Below are 21,502 nucleotides of genomic sequence, written 5' to 3'. Positions count from 1 at the left end.
CTTCTTTCCTGATGACACTGACTGGAGTAAAGTCCCACAGGTGTCGGCAGTCCCTCAGTATCTCATCTAAGTGGCCATTTCTCCCGAGTTTTAGACATTCAGTGCTGGAGAGTATCACAGCTGAATGCAATCCTGTTTTTACCAGCCATCCACTTTTCATCAGGGCTGGCAGTGCACCAATCAGGAACCTTGCCTAACACTAAAGGAGACCTCAGCCCCTAGCTCTGGCCAAGAGCAGCTAACTTGGCACATGCTGGTTACAGTACTCAGGGCCTGCAGTTTGAATGGCTTCCTAGATACTGGCTAGTGGCCCGGGGAAACCTGCTGCATTTTCTATTAAGTTCAGCAGAAAATGCTCTGCTTTCAGTTTTGGCATTCGTATAGCTGGCTACAAATAACGTTCTCTAGTTACTTCTGCCACAGAAGAAAAAAAAGAGCTCTGGATAAATTTTTTAAAATTCATTCACGTGATGTGGGAGTCGCTGGCAAAGCCAGCATTTATTGCCCATCCCGAATTGCCCTTAACTGAGTGGCTTCTAATTTCAGAGGGCAGTTAAGAGTCAGGCACATTGCTGTGGGTCTGGAGTCACATGTAGGCCAGACTAGGTAAGGGCAGGTTATTTCCTTCCCTAAAGGACATCAGTGAATCAGATGAGTTACTAATGACAAACCGGTACTTTCATGGTCACCATTACTGATACTAGCTTTTTATTCCAGATTAATTTATATTAACTGAATTTAAATTCCCCAGCTGCCGTGGTGGGATTTGAACTCAGGTCTCCAGATCATTAGTCCAGGCCTCTGGATTACTGGTCCTGTAACATAACCACAGCAACAACAACAACTTGCATTTATATAGCACCTTTAATGTAATAAAACGTCCCAAAGCGCTTCACAGGAGTGTTTTAAGACAAAACAAATAAAGTTGACATCATTTAACAACAAGTAGCTGCCTCCATGCTCTTTAAATAGACACAAAATGAAATGTTAAAATAAGTATTGCCATCATTCTGAGTACAATATCTGAAATCTTTGTAGATGGCACAGTGTTGAAACATTCTTCATGTAATTGCTAGGTTTGTTTATACGAATAAAATGTGTAGCTTAGCCATTCAGAGGCAAATGTTAGTTCCCGGTGTGTGGAGATGAGACCATCTTCTAACTGGCAATGTCCCCCTCACAGCAGTAATGACAAAGAAAACATCAACCAACGAGTGTTGGAAAAGGATGGAATCTGAAACCTGGAAGCAGCCTCTTATCACCACTGCCAGAGCAGGTCCAAAACAGCAAGTTCCACCAGCAGTGATTCTGCTTTTAACAGCCATCAGAGTCTTTCCTGAATGTTTTCTTTCATTTTCCCTCGCTGTATCTTTTGCATTATGCTGAAACTTTCAAAGCTTTTTTTTCAAATGAAGTCTGACTGCACTGGTACAATATAGGACAACTCTGCTGCAACTGTTCTGTAACTTTATCATCAAATCCATTCGCTGGTCAATCAACAAACCATTGCGCTTGGCAGATAGTATATCATAGCACAGGAGCACATTTCAACACAATAATCCGTGGGCTTTAGATTTAAAAGGCAGTTTTTTTCTCAGGATATCCTTTCCAACTGTTATAACAATAATTACATTCAAAACTACTTAAAAGCATAATCATGTTACATGATATTGTGCTGCTGTACTGATCGCATCAATAAATCAATTCCAAGTGCTACAAAATGCTATGTGAATCACAAGCATCTTATTTCTGTACATTCAAACTGTTAACGTCTCTCTCAAGTCCCTATCATAATATAAAAGTTGTTTTCTGGCAATGCAGCCTTTTGTTATATTCTTAAAATTGTATTATTTTAAATTCTGAAGTAAGCAATCTACTCAAGCGATCATCTGGACCAGCCAAGACTGTTGCTAGGCGACACCAGCATAATGTCAGGTCATGGATTTTTACAAGAAATGATTGCAAATTCAGTTAGCCTTGATTTAATTATGCTTTTATTTTAGCCAGGAGCCTTACGCAGTCAAGCTGTGAAAGTAATAAGCATTTCAAGAAATAATAATAACCCACGACCAGGTGGTTAAATGGGAAATTACATAGGACCAACTTATATTTGTTGCAATGTCATGCATCAGTTGACTTTGTTCGAACTTTAGTCAATACTCCCTGGTGTGTTATAATTCACATCTTAAACTTTAAACTCTGAATTATCTTTTTCGACAACGAGGTTCAAATTTCCAATAGTGTACCTAAACTAACACAAGTTGTGGTGGCACAAAGATTCTCACTTTGTAAGAAATTGTGAATTGGAAGAAATAACTTGAGACCAAAATGTCTCTTCAGACTGCCGTTAGATTTGAAGGACTGGTGTTAGATTTGAAGTACAGTAACTAAAGCTACTTGAACAGTGTGAACATAAGTAACTGATAACCGGTAGCTCCAAACATCTGAAGGTCAAGAATGGCATGTCTGACTCCAACCTTGGGAGGATTAACAGGAATCATCATCGGCGGTCCCTCGAACGAGGATGACTTGCTTCCACGAGTTCACAGGTGTTTCAATGAAGGACCCGATGATTCAGTCCTGAACTCCAATTGAGGGAGTGGAAGATGCCTGTGCGTGGATTTTTTAAACGCGTGGTGACCGTTGCACATCAGCCACCGCACGGGCTCGACAGAGCTAGGCCTTTATCCAGTGGCAAGGGTTGAGCCAGGACAACTGGAGACCTGATCAAGTGTGACCATTTGGGGAACGTGCTGGAAGGCCATTCCTGCTCATGGAACCATGTCCAAGCATGATCTGTCACAGTCCACAGCTGAATTCTCCTCAAACTTGCTCCCGCCTGCAGCACTCGCCAGGACAGGACAGACATGTGAAGAGGAGGGTTTCATCTAAGAGTTGAGACAAAGAACTCGACATATCAGTTAAATGGTCATCTGGTATCCTACACCAGACCCACCCCTAAAAAGAGAATAAAAGACCTAGAAGGCTTTTCAGAGCAGATGGTGAAGACGAACTATTCGTGCTACCAGCAGTTTGTCCAATCGGGACTAATACTAGCTACTTGTCACGGTTGTATGTCGACTATGTCTATCCTGATTGTGTTGTGTTTGACTATATTTGAACTACGGCTCCTCAAAATAAAATGCCTTATGACACTTAAGATCCTTTGGGTATCTGCGTGTGACCTGTGATTCTAATCTTACAACTTGCCATAGGCAGATGGTCATTAACTGCTGCCAGAACTTAGCAGAGGAGGGTACGCCCAGCATCAAGGCTCACCGAGCAGTCAGAAGCGAGCAGCTCTGAGGAGTTTCCTCTCACCAGGCACTGTTCAAGAGGAAAATGTGGATCTGGTGAAAGCATTTATTAGTTGTGGAAAATCGTTCATACAATCGACTTGTAAATGAGCAAAAATTGGGTGAGACATTACAGGAAGTAGCCATGCCCTATTATAGCAGGTCAACTGACTGTTCCCCACCTAAGACAGAGGTTGACTCGATATGCACCTTGATTTTTTGAAAATCTGAGGGTCCATTTTCTTGTAATCAACCCACCCATCATGCTCCTACAAAGGTGACCACCACCAATTCCTTTAAATTTACTGATCATGAGCATGACAATTTTCCTTGTGTACCAAGGCCTTGTTTTCATAACATGTAAAGTAGGATTTGGGTTATGTGACTCCATTCATTGATGTGTTGGGCCGACTGTGGTATTGTTTGGCTCTGTCTTTGTGTTGGAACTACTGCAGTACCTGCTACACTGTTTTGATCCCCATGTTATTTTATGATGGATTATTCTAGAGATCACTATTACAAAAGCAAAATACTGCGGATGCTGGAATCTGAAATAAAAACAGAAAATGCTGGAAATCTCAACAGGTCAGATAGCATTCTGTGGAGAGAAACAGAGTTAACATTTCAGGTCGATGACATTTCCGGCATTTTCTGTTTTTATTCGTGAGATCAAGTGCATTGAGCAAAGGGTATATTTTCCAATTGCGCACAACCAATGTGAAAACTCACCTGCAGAGAACACACATTAATTTTAATAGACAGGAAATCATGGTTGCACATGCAGGATTTCACAATATGTCCTTCCAAATGGTGACTGACCGCGCTGAGAGCATGCAACCTGGAAAGTTACCCTCACATTTCTTGCTGATGGGCATTCAGTCTGAGAGAGAAATAACATGGGCAAAGCCAAGGGTTGCAAGAACTGTACACTGCTTCTGCAAACCTAAACTTAACGGACTCAATTTTCCCCAACCCCTTTTTTCGGCGCACTCACCCGCGATGTGGCGACTTTGTGCACTGGAAACGGTGCCGAAAAAATGTGCCCCCATCCTGGCCACTCTGCCGAGTGTCCCGGGTCCTGGTGCGGCGCATATAGTGCAGGGGGGGAGGGCAGAGCTACAGCCCTGCGCCGAAAACAGTGCCGGCAGCTGTCCGCATGCGCAGTGGAGTCTGCGCGCATGCTCCTCGCTCTCCCAGTGTGTCTTGCAGGCTGTGAGCAGGACCCGATGCTCGCCGCCCTATCCCCGGCCGAATGGTCTCCTGCACCGGTCGGGGCAGGCCCGCTGTGGTCTTTCTCCCCCCCACCCCGTTCACAGATGCCGCGTTGAGCCTAGCCTCCCGGTGTGCGTCTTGTCGCCCCTATCCCAGGCCGAATGGCCTCCCGCACAGACTGGCCGCTGCCGAGTTTTAGTTGAAGGTAGGATTTGCTTCAGTTCTTTATTTGTTAATTGAATTATTTACTTCAGTTCTTTATTTGTTATTGAATGCTTATTACTTTTTTGGGCTTTGTTTAGTGCTTCGTAAGTCTTGGTGCAGGTCCTCTCAGCTTCCTTGTATTTTTTATTTGTTATTCAATGCTTATTTTTGTGCTTTGTTTAGTGCTTTGTCAGTCTTGGTACTTCAAATGTACTAACCTGCACCAATTTCTTAACTGCCCGCAAGAGCTGGCCACATACGCTGACCTAAGTCGATTTGGTGTGAGCATTAGCTGGCCAAAGTGGCATAAATGGCCAAAACTGGCGTAAGTGGCTGGAAACACCCCTTTTGAAAAAAAAACTCAACTAAAAAAAATCGTACCTGAGTTACCAAGTTTATTGGGGAAAGTGGCATTTTTTAAACTTACACCAGAAAAACCAACTTACTCCAAAATAATTGGAGTAAGTCATGGAAGTCATGAAAAATACAAGGAAGCTGAGAGGACCTGCACCAAGACTTACGAAGCACTAAACAAAGCCAAAAAAGTAATAAGCATTCAATAACAAATAAAGAACTGAAGTAAATACTCCAAAATAATTGGAGCAAGTCATGGCCAAAATTGAGCCCATTGTCTTTAAAGGAATGATGATTTGAGTTTGTAAGGTGGCTTTGAATTTTGTAGTCAGACTAGAAATGGCTTATGTGACCCAATGTTTCTGCTGATGATTTCTATGCTGTTTCCAAACAGTTTCTTAATATTAAAAAAAGGAGGCATATAACGTGCTTTTGATGCTGCCAGGAATGTCGAGATTCTGAGCCAGATTTTCCCAATTACGACATATATGTCACTGGTAATATATAGGTGAACCACTGCAACATCTCAAGAACTAGGATGAACATTCCAATTTTGGGCTACTGGAGGGGGTTTCACTTCTGGTAACGAATATTGTAATATCCTGAGCTGCATGGGACTCCCTGCTAGGAGGACTGATTTAGAAACAGGATACAGGATCTTGCTGCATGGAAACTGCATAGACCAGTTGGGCTGAATGACCTGTAAAATTCGATGTACGATAACTATTGGGAGGGAGTCAAATGCACAAGGGAAAATGATCAAAACTGTACAGAGGATTGTTTTCCAGTGAGCTGTATGCTCCCTTCGAATATACCTTGTATTTGGCTTCAGATTTTCAATAGGTAAGTGCGTGCTGGCTAATGAAGGCTTTGTAGACCAGTTGTTCTGCAAGATGTCATCATAAGAAGCACTATAGACAAGGTAACCTGCAATTGAAATTAAAAGCAGAATTAAATTAAAACAGAATTGTGTTAGCTGCAGCCAAAACTCTCTCTTTCCATTGGGGATCATTTTCAGGTACCTTTGAACTAAAGGTCCCAATCAGAGTTAATTATATTTATCTGGATTGGAATAGCCATGGCTATGTGACTTTTGACTAAATTTAAAACATATTGATTTGGAATTGCCTGTCTGTTCAAATAAACATGCACAGTGAGAGACTTTGCTCATTTTTGTCCATTCTGAGTTAGTGGAGAGCACTTATTTTGTTATCAGTTAACCTGCATCTGGTTTGGGCACCTAGGAGTAACACGAATTAAATTACATCAATCTAATGTATTATTTTTTTAAATTGTGTGCCTAATTTAGATGAGGTTGTGGTGTGTTCATGGTGGACTAATCCAATGGATTTACTTCTATAACTGTCTAGTGGCTGTGTGTGTGTGTGAGGCATACACTGACCTGACAGTTCGGGAGAGGGATTACCAATCTGATTGCCCAATTTACAATCCAATCTGATATGTGTCATTGTCTTGATTCATGATGACGGATAGAAACTAATTTAAATTTATTTTAGTGAGTTATGTAATTTAGCTTGTGCCCTTCTCTTAGGGTTTGTCAAGGAAACAACGTATTTTGACACATCCTCTTGCATAAGAAGTTCTATCTGTAGATCTTATTACCCAATCAGGTCAAATCCAATAAGCATTTAGTTGGTTTCCAACCAAGGAAGTATTTCGGAGGATGCGATCCTACCTCTGAAAATAGATGGTCGGTCAACAGAGGCAACAAGGACAAAATGGCTAATAAACAAACATCTCAGAGCACATCACAACCACTGAATTAATTTTGAAATGCAGTCACTTATTAATTCAAACACAAGAGTGAATTTAACACAGGTCGCAAAAACAGCAAATGGTGGTGTTGGTTGAGGGAGAAATGTTGGCGAGGACACTAGAGCACTTACTGCTTTTCTTTGAATAGTGCCATGAATTCTTCCAAATCTACCTGAACAAGCAGACAGTTCAACGCCTCATTTGAAAGGCAGCACCATCAATAATGCAGCACTCCCTCAGTGCTACATTGAAGTCTTAGCCTTGATTATGTGCTCGAATGGAGGTCGATCCTAAGTTATGTTAGAAAGTGCAGAAAAAGGAAAGAATAGGGAAGTATGAAAGAATCTAAATCCAAATAGATAGCAGATATTCACCTTGGATATACAAACTGTGTTGTGGGACTAGTGGATAGCCACAAGAAAGCAGAGAGGATAAACTAGGTAACTATAGTCCAGTTAGTCTAATATCAGATGTGAGCAAACTCTTGGAATCCACAATTCAGGATTTTGATAAAGAGTAAAGATGCTTGGGTAGTTAAAGATAGCTAACAGAGGTTGTTAAAGGCAAGCCATGTTTGACATATTTAAGAGAGGTTTTTGAAGAAGTGACAAATTGTATAGATACAGGGAATGCCATAAACAGTGTATAAATGAATTTTCAGAAGGCCTTTGATAAGGTGTCTCACAAAAGGCTTGTTTATAAAAAGACTTATGGTTAAGCAGCAGTAGAATATTGGTTGGTGGACAAGAAACAAAGGGTGAGGATGAATGGGTATTGCTTGGATTTGAGAGCAGTTGGAAATGGTGCATTACAGGGATCAGTATAAGGTCCACTTTGTTCAATTTTTAATGCGGAGAAGTATGAGGTAATACATTTTGGGAGAACAAGGAATAGAACTGTAAACTAAATGGAAAGATAAAGGATGTAGAGGAGCAGGGATTTATGGGTGCAAATAAATTATTCCTTGAAAGTGCAAGTGTAGGTCGATAAAGCCATAAAAAGGCCAATAGCATTTTGGGTTTTATAAATAAAGACATAGAATATATTGGCAAGGTTATAATAAAATTGTACAAGGCAATTGTCAGGCCACAGTTAAGAGTATTGTATGCAGTTTAAGGCAATCCATTATAGAAAGGATTAGAAAGGACATTAAAGCAAGCACACAGTTTAGATTCACCAGGGGGATACAATGATTGAGAAAGTATGCGGAGAGGCTCGAGGTACTGGGATTATTTCCACTGGAGCAGAGAGGGCCAAGAGGAGATTTAATAGAGGTTTTAAAAATTATGAAGGACTTTCATTGAACATAGGGGAAGACTTTTTCCTCGGGTTGGGGAAATAACCACTAAGAAAGAGACTAAGAATATTCTCGAAGAAAGTCAAGAGCGATTTCTTTACGTAAGTATGTATTAGAGCTTGGAATACTTGGCCACATTGAGTGGTTGACACAGAGACCATTGTATGGTTTAAGGGAACATTGGATAAATATTTGAAGAAAAAGAAGATACAGGGCTCTGGAGAGAGATTACTTTTGGATTACTCTAGAAAAGAACTGGTGAGTTGATGGATCAAATGGCTTCCTTCTGTGATCTAAATGTGTAAGATTTTATATTGTCACTTGCACCACTTTCTGCTGTGATGATTTACCAAATTGCCATGGGTTAAATCACATTTGGAATAAATTGTGTTTTTGCTCTCATTAAACTTCTGTTCTATTTGAAAATTATATATTGCTTGCATATTTTCCTTAGCTGCAAAGGATACAACTTATATTAGTTGAATTAATAACATGGTTGATCCTTGCAAATCTCAAATTGAAGTATGACAGTCTTAAAGTTAGAAGACAGCTCAATTATTCCAACTCATAATTTAACCTGGATAATTACTTCCCTTAAAAATTGTAATTTGTTGTGGCACATTAAATTATCTGCACTTATATTGGGGAAAACTTTACATGGTTGGACTTTAAAAAAAAAATTATTAATTCATGGGAAGCGGGTGTTGCTGGCAACACCAGTATTTATTGCTCATCCCTAATTGCCCTTGAGAAAGTGGCGGTGAGCCACTGCAGTCCTTGTGGTGAAGCTACTCCCACTGGTACACACTGCAGCCACGTTGTGCCGATGGTGGAGGGATTGAATGTTTAAGGTGTTGGATGGAGTGCCGATCAAGCGGGTTGTTTTGTCCTGGACGATGTTAACCTTCTTGAGTGTTGTTGGAGCCGCACTCTTCCAGACAAGTGGAGAGCATTCCATCTCAGTCCTGACTTGTGCCTTGCAGGTGGTGGAAAGGCTTTGGGAGTTGGGAGATACTACAAAAAGTGTCTGACATGGTCTTGTAGCCACAGCTTTTAAGTGGCTGGTCCAGTTAAGTTTCTGGTTAATGGTGTTTAAGGTGAGGGATTCGATGATGGTAATACCATTGATGTCAAAGGGAAGTGGTTTGACTCTCTCTTGTTGGAGATTGTCATTGCCTGGCACTTGTGTGGCACGAATGTTAGTTGCCACTTTTCAGACCAATCTTGCATGTTGTCCAGGGTTTGCTACATGTGAGCACAGACCCTTTCATTATCTGAGCAATTATGAATGAAACTGGACACTGCAATCATTAGCGAAAACCTCTGACCTTATGATGGAGGGAAGGTCATTGATGAAGCAGCTGAAGATGGTTGGGCCTAGGACACTGCCCTGAGGAACTCCTACAGTGATATCTTGGGGCCGAGATGATTGGTCTCCAACAATCACAACCATCTTTCTTTGTGCAGGGTATGACTTCAACCAGTGGAGAGTTTTCCCCATGATCCCCATTGACTTCAATTATACTAGGGCTCCTTGATGTGACACTTGATCAAATGTTGCCTTGATGTTAAGGGCAGTCACTCTCATCTCACCTCTGGAATTCTGCTCTTTTGTCCATGTTTGGACCAAGGCTATAATGAGGTCTGGAGCGGAGTGGTGCTGGGGAAATCTAAATTGAGCATTGGCGAGCAGGTTAATTGTGAACAAGTGCTGCTTGCTAGCACTGTCAACAACATCTTCCATCCCATTGCTGATGATTGAGAGTAGGTTGATATGGTGGTAATTGGCCAGATTGCATCTGACCTGCTTCTTGTGGACAGGACATATCTGAGCATACTGAACATTGCCAGACAGGAGTGTGGGACAGAGGTGGGGCTATAACATAGGGTTGATGTTAAGGCCAGTGCTTCCAACTAGCAAGATTCCATTTCAGGAACAGAACCTTGTAAAATATACACAATAACATTCAATAGTTTTTGTTGTGTATCTTCAAAGCATGCACTCCCACGTTCCGCCACCAGGGAGCGCATCCCCTGAAGACCCAAGGGATCCCAGCATCCCTTGGGAGCACTGTATATAAGCCGGCCCCCAAGGCCTGTTTCTCACTCTGGAGTGTCTTATTAAAGACTGAGGTCACTGTTACTTTAACCTCCCTGTGTGCAGCCTCATCTGTGTTAGGAACACAATAACTGGCGACGAGCATACAAATCCAACACAAAGATGCAGCAAACTGTGGGCATCCTGGAGAAGTTCTCGGAGGATGAGGACTGGGAAGCCTATGTCGAACGGCTAGACCAGTACTTTGTAGCCAACGAGCTGGACGGAGAAGGAAGCGCTGCAAAAAGGAGAGCGGTCCTTCTCACGGTCTGCGGGGCACCGACCAACAACCTCATGAAGAATCTTCTGGCTCCAGTGAAACCCACAGATAAGTCGTATGAGGAGCTGTGTACATTGGTTCGGGAGCATCTTAACCCAAGGGAGAGCGTGCTGATGGCGAGGTATCGGTTCTACACATGCCAGCGATCTGAAGGTCAGGAAGTGGTGAGCTACGTCGCCGAGCTAAGACGACTTGCAGGACAATGTGAGTTTGATGGCTACCTGGAGCAAATGCTGAGAGAATTTTTTGTACTGGGCATTGGCCACGAGACCATCCTATGAAAACTTTTGACTGTAGAGACACCGACCCTCAGCAAGGCCATTGCGATAGCACAGGCGTTTATGTCCACCAGTGATACCACCAAACAAATCTCTCAGCACACAAGTGCTAGCAATGTTCATAAATTAACTGCAACTGTGTTTGTGAGCAGAAATGTACAGGGCAGAAACCACGAGTCTGCAACTGCCAGCAGGCCTCAGGTGACCCAGATGACTGAGTGTCCGCAACAAAGGATGAACGCAAGGCAATTCACACCTTGTTGGCATTGTGGAGGCTTCCATTCAGCCTAGTCATGCCACTTCAAAGGGTATGCTTGCAAGAGCTGTGGAACAATGGGGCACCTCCAACGAGCTGCAAGCTCTGCAAAACCTGCAAACCACCACATGGCAGAGGAAGATCGGTCCATGGTGGATCAAAGCAATTTTAAGCCTGAGAGAGAGAGGAGGCAGATGCTAAAGTACACGGGGTGCACATACACCAAAGAGCTTATCACTGTCCTGGGCAGCACCATGGTCAAGGTCACCTACGAGGGCACAGTGCACGAACTGCCTCTCTGGATTGTCCCGGGTGAAGGCCCCACACTGCTTGGAGGGAGCTGGCTGGGCAAAATCCGTTGGAACTGGGATGACATCTGAGCGCTATCACATGTTGATGAGGCCTCATGTACCCAGGTTCTTAACAAATTTCCTTCCCTTTTTGAGCCAGGCATTGGAAACTTTTCCGGGGCGAAGGTGCAGATCCACTTGGTCCCAGAGGCACGACCCATCCACTACAAGGCGTGAGCGGTACCTCACACGATGAGGGAGAGTGTGGAAATTGAGCTGGACAGGCTGCAACGCGAGGGCACCATCTCCCCAGTGGAATTCAGCGACTGGGCCAGCCCGATTGTTTCAGTACTCAAAAGTGGTGGCACGGTCAGGATTTGCGGCAATTATAAAGTAACTATTAATCGTTTCTCGTTACAGGATCAATACCTGCTACCTAAGGCAGACGACCTATTTGCGACGCTGGCAGGAGGCAAGACGTTCACCAAGCTCGACCTGACTTCGGCGTACACGACGCAGGAGCTGGAGGAGTCTTCGAAGGGCCTCACCTGCATCAACACGCACAAGGGACAAGGGACTGTTCATCTACAACAGATGCCCGTTTGGAATTTGGTCGGCTGCAGCGATCTTCCAGAGAAACATGGAGAGCCTACTCAAGTCGGGCGCATGCACGGTGGTTTTTCAGGATGACATATTGGTCATGGGTCGGGACACTGCCGAGCACCTACAAAACCTGGAGGAGGTCCTCCAACGACTGGATCGCGTAGGGCTGCAACTGAAGAGGTCGAAATGCGTCTTCATGGCAACAGAAGTGGAATTTTTGGGGAGAAAGATCGCGGCAGACGGCATTCGGCCCACAGACGCCAAGACAGAGGCTATCAGGAATGCGCCCAGGCCACAGAACGTCACGGAGCTGCGGTCGTTCCTGGGACTCAACTATTTTGGTAACTTCCTACCGGGGTTAAGCACCCTTTTAGAGCCCCTACATGTGTTATTGCGTAAAGGTGAGAACTGGGTATGGGGAAAAAAACCAAGTAATTGCTTTTGAGAAAGCCAGAAACATTTTATGCTCCAACAAGCTGCTTGTATTGTATAACCCGTGTAAAAGACTTGTGCTAGCATGTGATGCGTCATCGTATGGAGTCGGGTGTGTATTAGAACAAGTTCATGTTACGGGGAAGTTGCAACCTGTCGCATATGCCTCCAGGAGCTTGTCTAAGGCCGAGAGGACCAACAGTATGATTGAGAAAGAGGCATTAGCGTGTGTGTTCGGGGTAAATAAACTGCATCAGTACCTGTTTGGTCTCAAATTTGAGCTGGAAACCGATGACAAGCCCCTCACGTCCCTGTTCGCTGAAAACAAGGGGATAAATACTAATGCCTCAGCCCGTATACAAAGGTGGGCACCGCGCTATCAGCATATAACTATACCATCTGCCGCAGGTCAGGCACCGAGAACTGTGCGGATGCTCTCAGTCGGCTACCATTGCCCACCACGGGGGTGGAAATGGCGCAGCCTGCAAACTTGTTGATGGTGGCGCAGCCCGCAGACTTCTTGTTGGTCGTGGAAGCATTTGAAAATAATAAATCACCTGTCACGGCCCGCCAGATTAGGACTTGGACCAGCCAAGATCCTCTGCTGTCCCGAGTAAAAAACTGTGTCCTGCTAGGCCAGCATCCCCGTTGAAATGCAAGAGCTAATCAAGCCGTTCCAGCGACGAAAGGACGGGCTGTCCATTCAAGCAGACTCCTGTTGTGGTGTAACTGCATAGTGCTACCCAAAAAGGGCAGGGAGACGTTCATCTCGGATCTCCACAACAAACACCCGGGCATAGTAATGATGAAAGCGATAGCCAGATCCCACGTGTGGTGGCCCGGTATCGACTCTGACTTAGAGTCCTGTGTACAGCAATGCAGCTTGTGTGCTCAGTTGAGCAACACGCCCAGAGAGGCACCACTAAATTTGTGGTCCTGGTCCTCCAGACCATGGTCAAGTAGCCATGTCGAATATGCGGGCCTGTTTCTCGGTAAAATGTTCTTGGTGGTGGGTGATGCTTTTTCAAAATGTGATATCATGTCGGGAAGCACCGCCACCACCACCATTGAAAGCCTGAGGGCCATGTTTGCCACCCACGGCCTGCCTGACATACTGGTCAGTGACAACGGGCCATGTTTCACCAGTGCCGAATTTAAAGAATTCATGACCCGCAATGGGATCAAACATGTCACCTCGGCCTCGTTTGAACCAGCCTCCAATGGGCAGGCAGAGCGGGCAGTACAAACGATCAAATAGAGCCTCAAACGAGTCACAGAAGGCTCACTCCAAACTCGCCTGTCCCGAGTACTGCTCAGCTACCGCACGAGACCCCACTCGCTCACAGGGGTGCCCCCGGCTGAGCTGCTCATGAAAAGGACACTTAAAACGAGACTCTCGCTGGTTCACCCCAACCTGCATGATCAGGTAGAGAGCAGGCAACAGCAACAAAATGTAAACAATGGTCGTGCCACTATGTCACGAGAAATTGATCTGAATGACCCTGTGTATGTGCTAAACTATGGACATGGTCCCAAGTGGATCGCGGGCACAGTGATAGCTAAAGAAGGGAGTAGTGTGTCAAAACTAGACAATGGGCAAATTTGCAGAAAGCACCTGGACCAAACGAGGCTGCGGTTCACAGACTGCCCTGAACAGCCCACAGCAGACACCATCTTTTTCGAGCCCACAACACACACCCAAAGGATCAACGACACCACCCCGGACCAGGAAATCGAACCCATCATGCCCAACAGCCCAGCAAGGCCAGGCTCACCCAGCAGCCCTGCAGGGCCAACAACACACCAGCCCAGCGAGGGCACAGCCAACACACCAGAACAGACATTTGTACCGAGGCGGTCCACCAGGGAAAGAAAGGCTCCCGACCGCCTCACATTGTAAATAGCTTTCACTTTGACTTTGGCGGGGGGGGGGGAGTGATGTTGTGTATCTTCAAAGCATGCACTCCCATATTCCGCCACCAGGGAGCGCATCCCCTGATGTCCCATGGATCCCAGCACCCCTTGGGAGCACTGTATATAAGCCGGCCCTTAAGGCCTGTTCCTCACTCTGACATGTCTTAATAACAACTGAGTACTGAGTCATCTGACCTAGATACAGTTTAAAAAGAGGCAGCTCGTGCAGAGCACGGAGTTTGGTAAGTGGGTGAGTTCGGGCAAGAGGGGTGGCAGGTGCTATTTTGTCTTGTTTTTCCTACCAGTGCTGACACTAAAGCAGCTGATAAGGAGTGCGAGATTAGGAGATGGAGGCCTATAGACCAGCCCAATCAGCTGCAGACAAAGATAGAGGGGTGCGAAATCGAGAGGTGATGTCACAGCCAAGCTGGTAAGTGGTTGGCTGTTCGACTGGTACATATAAACTCTCTTTTAGACTGACTCTTAGATTGGTTTAATTGGCAGCGAACTACTAAGTAACTGTTTGGTGTTTAAGTAAATTTTAGTAAGTAAATTAATTTTAAGGGTTAAGTCATGGCAGGAGAGCTCGGACCTGTGTCATGGTCCTCCTGTGCTATGTGGCAAATCAGGGACACTTCAGGGAATGTTGTGGATAGCAAATTTAGTGAGTTGGTCACAACACAGGTAAGGGTTAAGACAGATAGTGAATGGGTGACCAAGAGACAAGGCAAGAAGCAGGAAGGTAGTGCAGGAGTCCCCTGCGGTCATCTCCCTCCAAAACAGATATACCGTCTTGGATACTGTTGGGGGAGATGACTTACCAGGGGAAGGCACCAGCAGCCAGGTTCATGGCACCATGGGTGGCTCTGCTGCACAGAAGGGCGGGAAAAAGAGTGGGAGAGCTATAGTGATAGGGGACTCTATTGTAGGGGGAATAGATAGGAGTTTCTGCGGCCGCATCCGAGACTCCAGGCTGGTATGTTGCCTCCCTGGTGCAAGGGTCAAGGATGTCTTGGAGTGGCTGCAGAGCATTCTGGAGAGGGAGGGTGAACAGCCAGTTGTCGTGGTACATGTAGGTACCAACGATATAGGTAAGAAGTGGGAAGAGGTCCAACAAGCTGAATTTAGGGAGCTAGGAGTTAAATTAAAAAGTAGGACCTCAAAGGTAGTAAGCTCTGGATTGCTACCAGTGCCACGTGCTAATCAGAGTAGAGGAAGCAGGATAGTTAGAATAAATACGTGGCATGAGCAGTGGTGCAAGAGGGAGGGATTCAAATTCCTGGGACATTGGAACCAGTTCTGTGGGAAGTGGGACCTGTACAAAAGGGACGGTCTGCACTTGGGCAGGACTGGAACTGATGTCCTGGGGGTAATATTTGCTAATGCAGTTCGGGAGTGTTTAAACTAATATGGCAGGGGGATGGGAACCTATGCAGCGAGACAGGGCGAAGTAATATGGAGTCAGAAACAGATGGTAGAAAGGTAAAAAGCAATAGTAGAAGGCTGAGTAAACAAAGGCAAGAAACAAAAAGGGCCACACTACATCATAATTCTAAAAGGACAAAGGGTGTTAAAAAAACAAGCCTGAAGGCTTTGTGCCTTAATGCAAGGAGTATCCGTAATAAGGTGGATGAATTAACTGTACAAATAGATGTTAACAGATATGATGTGATTGGGATAACAGAGACGTGGCTCTAGGATGATCAGGGCTGGGAACTCAACATCCAAGGGTATTCAACATCCAAGGGTATTCAACATTCAGGAAGGATAGAATAAAAGGAAAAGGAGGTGGGGTAGCATTGCTGATTAAAGAAGAGATTAATGCAATAGTTAGGAAGGACATTAGCTTGGATGATGTGGAATCTGTATGGGTAGAGCTGCAGAACACCAAAGGGCAAAAAACGTTAGTGGGAGTTGTGTACAGGCCTCCAAGTAGTAGTAGGGATGTTGGGGAGGGCATCAAACAGGAAATTATGGGTCCATGCAATAAAGGTGCAGCAGTTATCATGGGTGACTTTAATATGCATCTAGATTAGGCTAACCAAACTGGAAGCAATACGGTGGAGGAGGATTTCCTGGAGTGCATAAGGGATGGTTTTTTAGACCAATATGTCGAGGAACCAACAAGGAGCGAGGCCATCTTAGACTGGGTGTTGTGTAATGAGAGAGGATTATTTAGCAATCTCGTTGTGCGAGGCCCCTTGGGGAAGAGTGAGCATAATATGGTGGAATTCTACATTAGGATGGAAAATGAAACAATTAATTCAGAGACCATGGTCCAGAACTTAAAGAAAGTTAACTTTGAAGGTATGAGGCATGAATTGGCTAGGATAGATTGGCGAATGATACTTAAGGGGTTGACAGTGGATAGGCAATGGCAGACATTTAGAGACCGCATGGATGAACTACAACAATTGTACATCCCTGTCTGACGTAAAAATAAAAAAGGGAAGGTGGCTCAACCGTGGCTATCAAGGGAAATCAGGGATAGTATTAAAGCCAAGGAAGTGGCATAAATTTAGCCAGAAATAGCAGTGAACCCGGGGACTGGGAGAAATTTAGAACTCAGCAGAGGAGGACAAAGGGTTTGATTAGGGCAGGGAAAATAGAGTATGAGAGGAAGCTTGCAGGGAACATTAAGACGGACTGCAAAAGCTTCTATAGATATGTAAAGAGAAAAAGGTTAGTAAAGACAAACATAGGTCCTCTGCAGTCAGAATCAGGGGAAGTCATAACGGGGAACAAAGAAATGGCAGACCAATTGAACAAGTACTTTGGTTCGGTATTCACTAAAGAGGACACAAATAACCTTCCGGATATAAAAGGGGTCAGAGGGTCTCGTAAGAAGGAGGAACCGAGGGAAATCCTTATTAGACGGGAAATTGTGTTGGGGAAATTGATGGGATTGAAGGCCGATAAATCCCCAGGGCCTGATGGACTGCATCCCAGAGTACTTAAGGAGGTGGCCTTGGAAAAAAGCGGATGCATTGACAATCATTTTCCAACATTCCATAGACTCTGGATCAGTTCCTATGGAGTGGAGGGTAGCCAGTGTAACCCCACTTTTTAAAAAAAGGAGGGAGAGAGAAAACAGGGAATTATAGACTGGTCAGCCTGACATCGGTAGTGGGGAAAATGATGGAATCAATTATTAAGGATGTCATAGCAGCGCATTTGGAAAGAGGTGACATGTTGGTCCAAGTCAGCATGGATTTGTGAAAGGGAAATCATGCTTGACAAATCTTCTGGAATTTTTTGAAGATGTTTCCAATCGAGTGGCCAAGGGAGTACCAGTTGATGTGGTGTATTTGGACTTTCAGAAGGCTTTCGACAAGGTCCCACACAAGAGATTAATGTGCAAAGTTAAAGCACATGGGATTGGGGGTAGTGTGCTGACGTGGATTGAGAACTGGTTGACAGACAGGAAGCAAAGAGTAGGAGCAAATGGGTACTTTTAAGAATGGCAGGCAGTGACTAGTGGGGTACCGCAAGGTTCTGTGCTGGGGCCCCAGCTGTTTACATTGTACATTAATGATTTAGATGAGGAGATTAAATGTAGTATCTCCAAATTTGCGGATGACACTAAGTTGGGTGGCAGTGAGAGCTGCGAGGAGGATGCTATGAGGCTGCAGAGTGACTTGGATAGATTGGGTGAGTGGGCAAATGCATGGCAGATGAAGTATAATGTGGATAAATGTGAGGTTATCCACTTTGGTGGTAAAAACAGAGAGACAGACTATTATCTGAATGGTGACAGATTAGGAAAAGGGGAGGTGCAACTAGACCTGGGTGTCATGGTACATCAGTCATTGAAGGTTGGCATGCAGGTACAGCAGGCGGTTAAGAAAGCAAATGGCATGTTGGCCTTCATAGCGAGGGGATTTGAGTACAGAGGCAGGAAGGTGTTACTACAGTTGTACAAGGCCTTGGTGAGGCCACACCTGGAGTATTGTGTACAGTTTTGGTCTCCTAACTTGAGGAAGGACATTCTTGCTATTGAGGGAGTGCAGCGAAGGTTCACCAGACTGATTCCCGGGATGGCGGGACTGACATATCAAGAAAGACTGGATCAACTGGGCTTGTATTCACTGGAGTTCAGAAGAATGAGAGGGGATCTCATAGAAACGTTTAAAATTCTGACGGGTTTAGACAGGTTAGATGCAGGAAGAATGTTCCCAATGTTGGGGAATTCCAGAACTAGGGGTCACAATCTAAGGATAAGGGGTAAGCCATTTAGGACTGAGATGAGGAGAAACATCTTCACCCAGAGAGTGGTGAACCTGTGGAATTCTCTACCACAGAAAGTTGTTGAGGCCAATTCACTAAATATATTCAAAAATGAGTTAGATGTTGTCCTTACTACTAGGGGGATCAAGAGGTATGGCGAGAAAGCAGGAATGGGGTACTGAAGTTGCATGTTCAGCCATGAACTCATTGAATGGCGGTGCAGGCTCGAAGGGCCGAATGGCCTACTCCTGCACCTATTTTCTATGTTTCTATGTCACTGTTACTTTAACCTCCCTGTGTGCAGTCTCATCTGTGTTAGGAACACAATAGTTTTTAATTTTGTTATTAGGGAAAATCCGTTTCGGTAATGTTACAAATTCAATTTCAGTAAATATCTTAGCTGTGTTCCAAGCTGATCTATGAATTCTTGAGTGTAACTGTCTGACTCGTCAGCTTGAACATACTCGGAAATTGCAGACAGGCCACCCACATTTCCCGATATATGCTGGTGCCACGATGGAAGAATTTCCCCACTTGCCTGAAGGAATGAAAGGGATTAATTTTTCCGTTATTGCACTTGCGGTACCTTACACGTCAGTAGCACACATCAGAATAAGGGGCACAGAGCAGTGGCCCCCCGTTACGCAGCCTGCCTGATTGAATTAAAGGACAGAAAATTTAGCAGCCTGCATAATGGGTGTACGATTCTCCACATCCAGTATTCCTTCGTATGCTTTTGTCACATGATGCTGTGACTCGGGACCGCAAAAACAGAAAACTTATCCTTAAGTCAATACTCCATTCAGTTAACAACTTACAGCACTAACTCAAACCAGCAAGACTTTTATTTTCAGATTAAGCTCCAACTTGTCAACACTAGATTCCTCCTGGTGTGAGGATCATGTCTTTCAGCGTATTCACATTCTGACATTTTCTTTCTTACTTTCGCCTCACTGTCAGAAAAGCAAATGCAGGATCTGCATACAACAGTTATGGGAGAATTAAGACACTTTCTTCACTTGAATCTGACTTGTTGCAGAAATTCCTGGAACTCTGCCTCATGCTTGGCATTCACTCCTAACTCCTAAATGGTTACTCCCATAAAGCAGGGTGTAACAGTCACATTTTTAGATGTTAACCTGCATTAGTCATCGGAAACGCTTTAGTAAATTTGCGGAATCACTATGCCGTAGATAGAGTATTTCAGCAATATAACGCAACTCATTTTCTAGTTTGAAAACTGCTCTAAATTATAACCGAGAACTGCCAACATCCCGACTGGTGGTTTAATAGGTACAGACGCTGCCCATATTGCACTAAGCCAAGTAAGCTAATCTCAACAGACAGTCAGGGTGCTGAAATTGGCTCAGTGTCCCATTGCAATGGGCCTGGCAGGGGTAAATAAGTCGGGTTTCTGATTGCTATTTAGTGATGTGTGCTTGCGGACATTGGACGAGAACAGAACTGGTTCAGTTGTGATGCCCTCTGCTGATAGTTATTGTTTAACCTCACAAGGGATGATGCGACTGGGACTGGCTGAGGGGAAAAATGACTGCATATGAAAATAATTTGTTTGATCTGAAATTTCAACTTATTTTTACCTATAGGTTCAAATTTCCTTTTGTAGGGCACTCAATTATGTGTTTCTATTAAGTAAACAAGTAAATAACAGCATTACAATTAAGTAGAAAGTCATTTTACATGTTTGACCATTTTGAAACATCTGCATGAGGCAGAGTTCCAGGAATTTCTGCAAATGAAACATTTTACAGTGTTCCAAAGGAAATGGAGATTGCAATGGAAGCAAGAAAGAGAAGGAAATACAGGTAGAATGCCCGCAATCCGGAGTTCTAAAAACCGTAATTGTCCAAAAACTGGACATTGGGCAGAGCGCAGGAATCAGACATTTTTTTTTAAAATAATGCAAATCAAGACCTGCGATCGGTCTAAGCCTTTCGGAATGCCCTGTGACCCCGACCCATGTGAGACCTAAGCTGACCCGACCTAGCCCACGTGTGATGCGAGTCGACCTCACCTGACCCACGTACTCCTCTTGATCAGGCCCCACTCAAGCTGACTCAAACGCTGTGGTTTTCCCAATTTAAAGGTCTGTACAGGTGCAGTACAGAATATTGTGAATGTGTGATCTTTCCATTGATTGCAACCATGTCAAAAAGGCCAACAGATACTCCGTGTAAAACAGGTAGTGCAAAGAGGATGCATAATTTTCATTGTCAATTGACAAAAAAGTGGAGTTATTCCAGAGATTAACGCCTCTGTTTAAAAAAGGGGGCAGACAAAAGGCTGGTAACTATAGGCCGGTTAGTTTAACATCTGTAGTGGGGAAAATGCTTGAAGCTATCATTAAGGAAGAAATAGCGGGACATCTAGATAGGAATAGTGCAATCAAGCAGACGCAACATGGATTCATGAAGGGGAAATCATGTTTAACTAATTTACTGGAATTCTTTGAGGATATAACGAACATGGTGGATAGAGGTGTACCGATGGATGTGGTGCATTTAGATTTCCAAAAGGCATTCGATAAGGTGCCACACAAAAGGTTACTGCAGAAGATAAAGGTACGCGGAGTCAGAGGAAATCTATTAGCATGGATCGAGAATTGGCTGGCGAACAGAAAGCAGAGAGTCGGGATAAATGGGTCCTTTTCGGGTTGGAAATCGGTGGTTAGTGGTGTGCCACAGGGATCGGTGCTGGGACCACAACTGTTTACAATATACATAGATGACCTGGAAGAGGGGACAGAGTGTCGTGTAACAAAATTTGCAGATGACACAAAGACTAGTGAGAAAGCGGGTTGTGTAGAGGACACAGAGAGGCTGCAAAGAGATTTAGATAGGTTAAGCGAATGGGCTAAGGTTTGGCAGATGGAATATAATGTCGGAAAATGTGAGGTCATCCACCTTGGAAAAAAAACAGTAAAAGGGAATATTATTTGAATGGGGAGAAATTACAACATGCTGT

The 21,502-nt window shown here is 44.3% G+C and overlaps 1 protein-coding gene across 1 annotated transcript in view; it reads right to left on the bottom strand.

Moving 5' to 3' along the window:
* Positions 1 to 21,502, bottom strand: part of fndc1 (fibronectin type III domain containing 1) — a 220,975-nt gene that overhangs the window by 42,525 nt on the left and 156,948 nt on the right. Inside the window, exon 18 of the mRNA XM_070890982.1 lies at positions 5,882 to 5,993. Coding sequence (XP_070747083.1) covers positions 5,882 to 5,993 — 112 coding nt within the window. The remainder of the gene's footprint in view (positions 1 to 5,881; positions 5,994 to 21,502) is intronic.

Source organism: Pristiophorus japonicus, chromosome 9 (genome assembly GCF_044704955.1).
Source record: "Pristiophorus japonicus isolate sPriJap1 chromosome 9, sPriJap1.hap1, whole genome shotgun sequence".
NCBI lineage: Eukaryota > Metazoa > Chordata > Chondrichthyes > Pristiophoridae > Pristiophorus > Pristiophorus japonicus.
The sequence above is the reverse complement of the archived record's forward strand: the minus strand, read 5'-3'. Positions and strand labels throughout refer to the sequence as shown.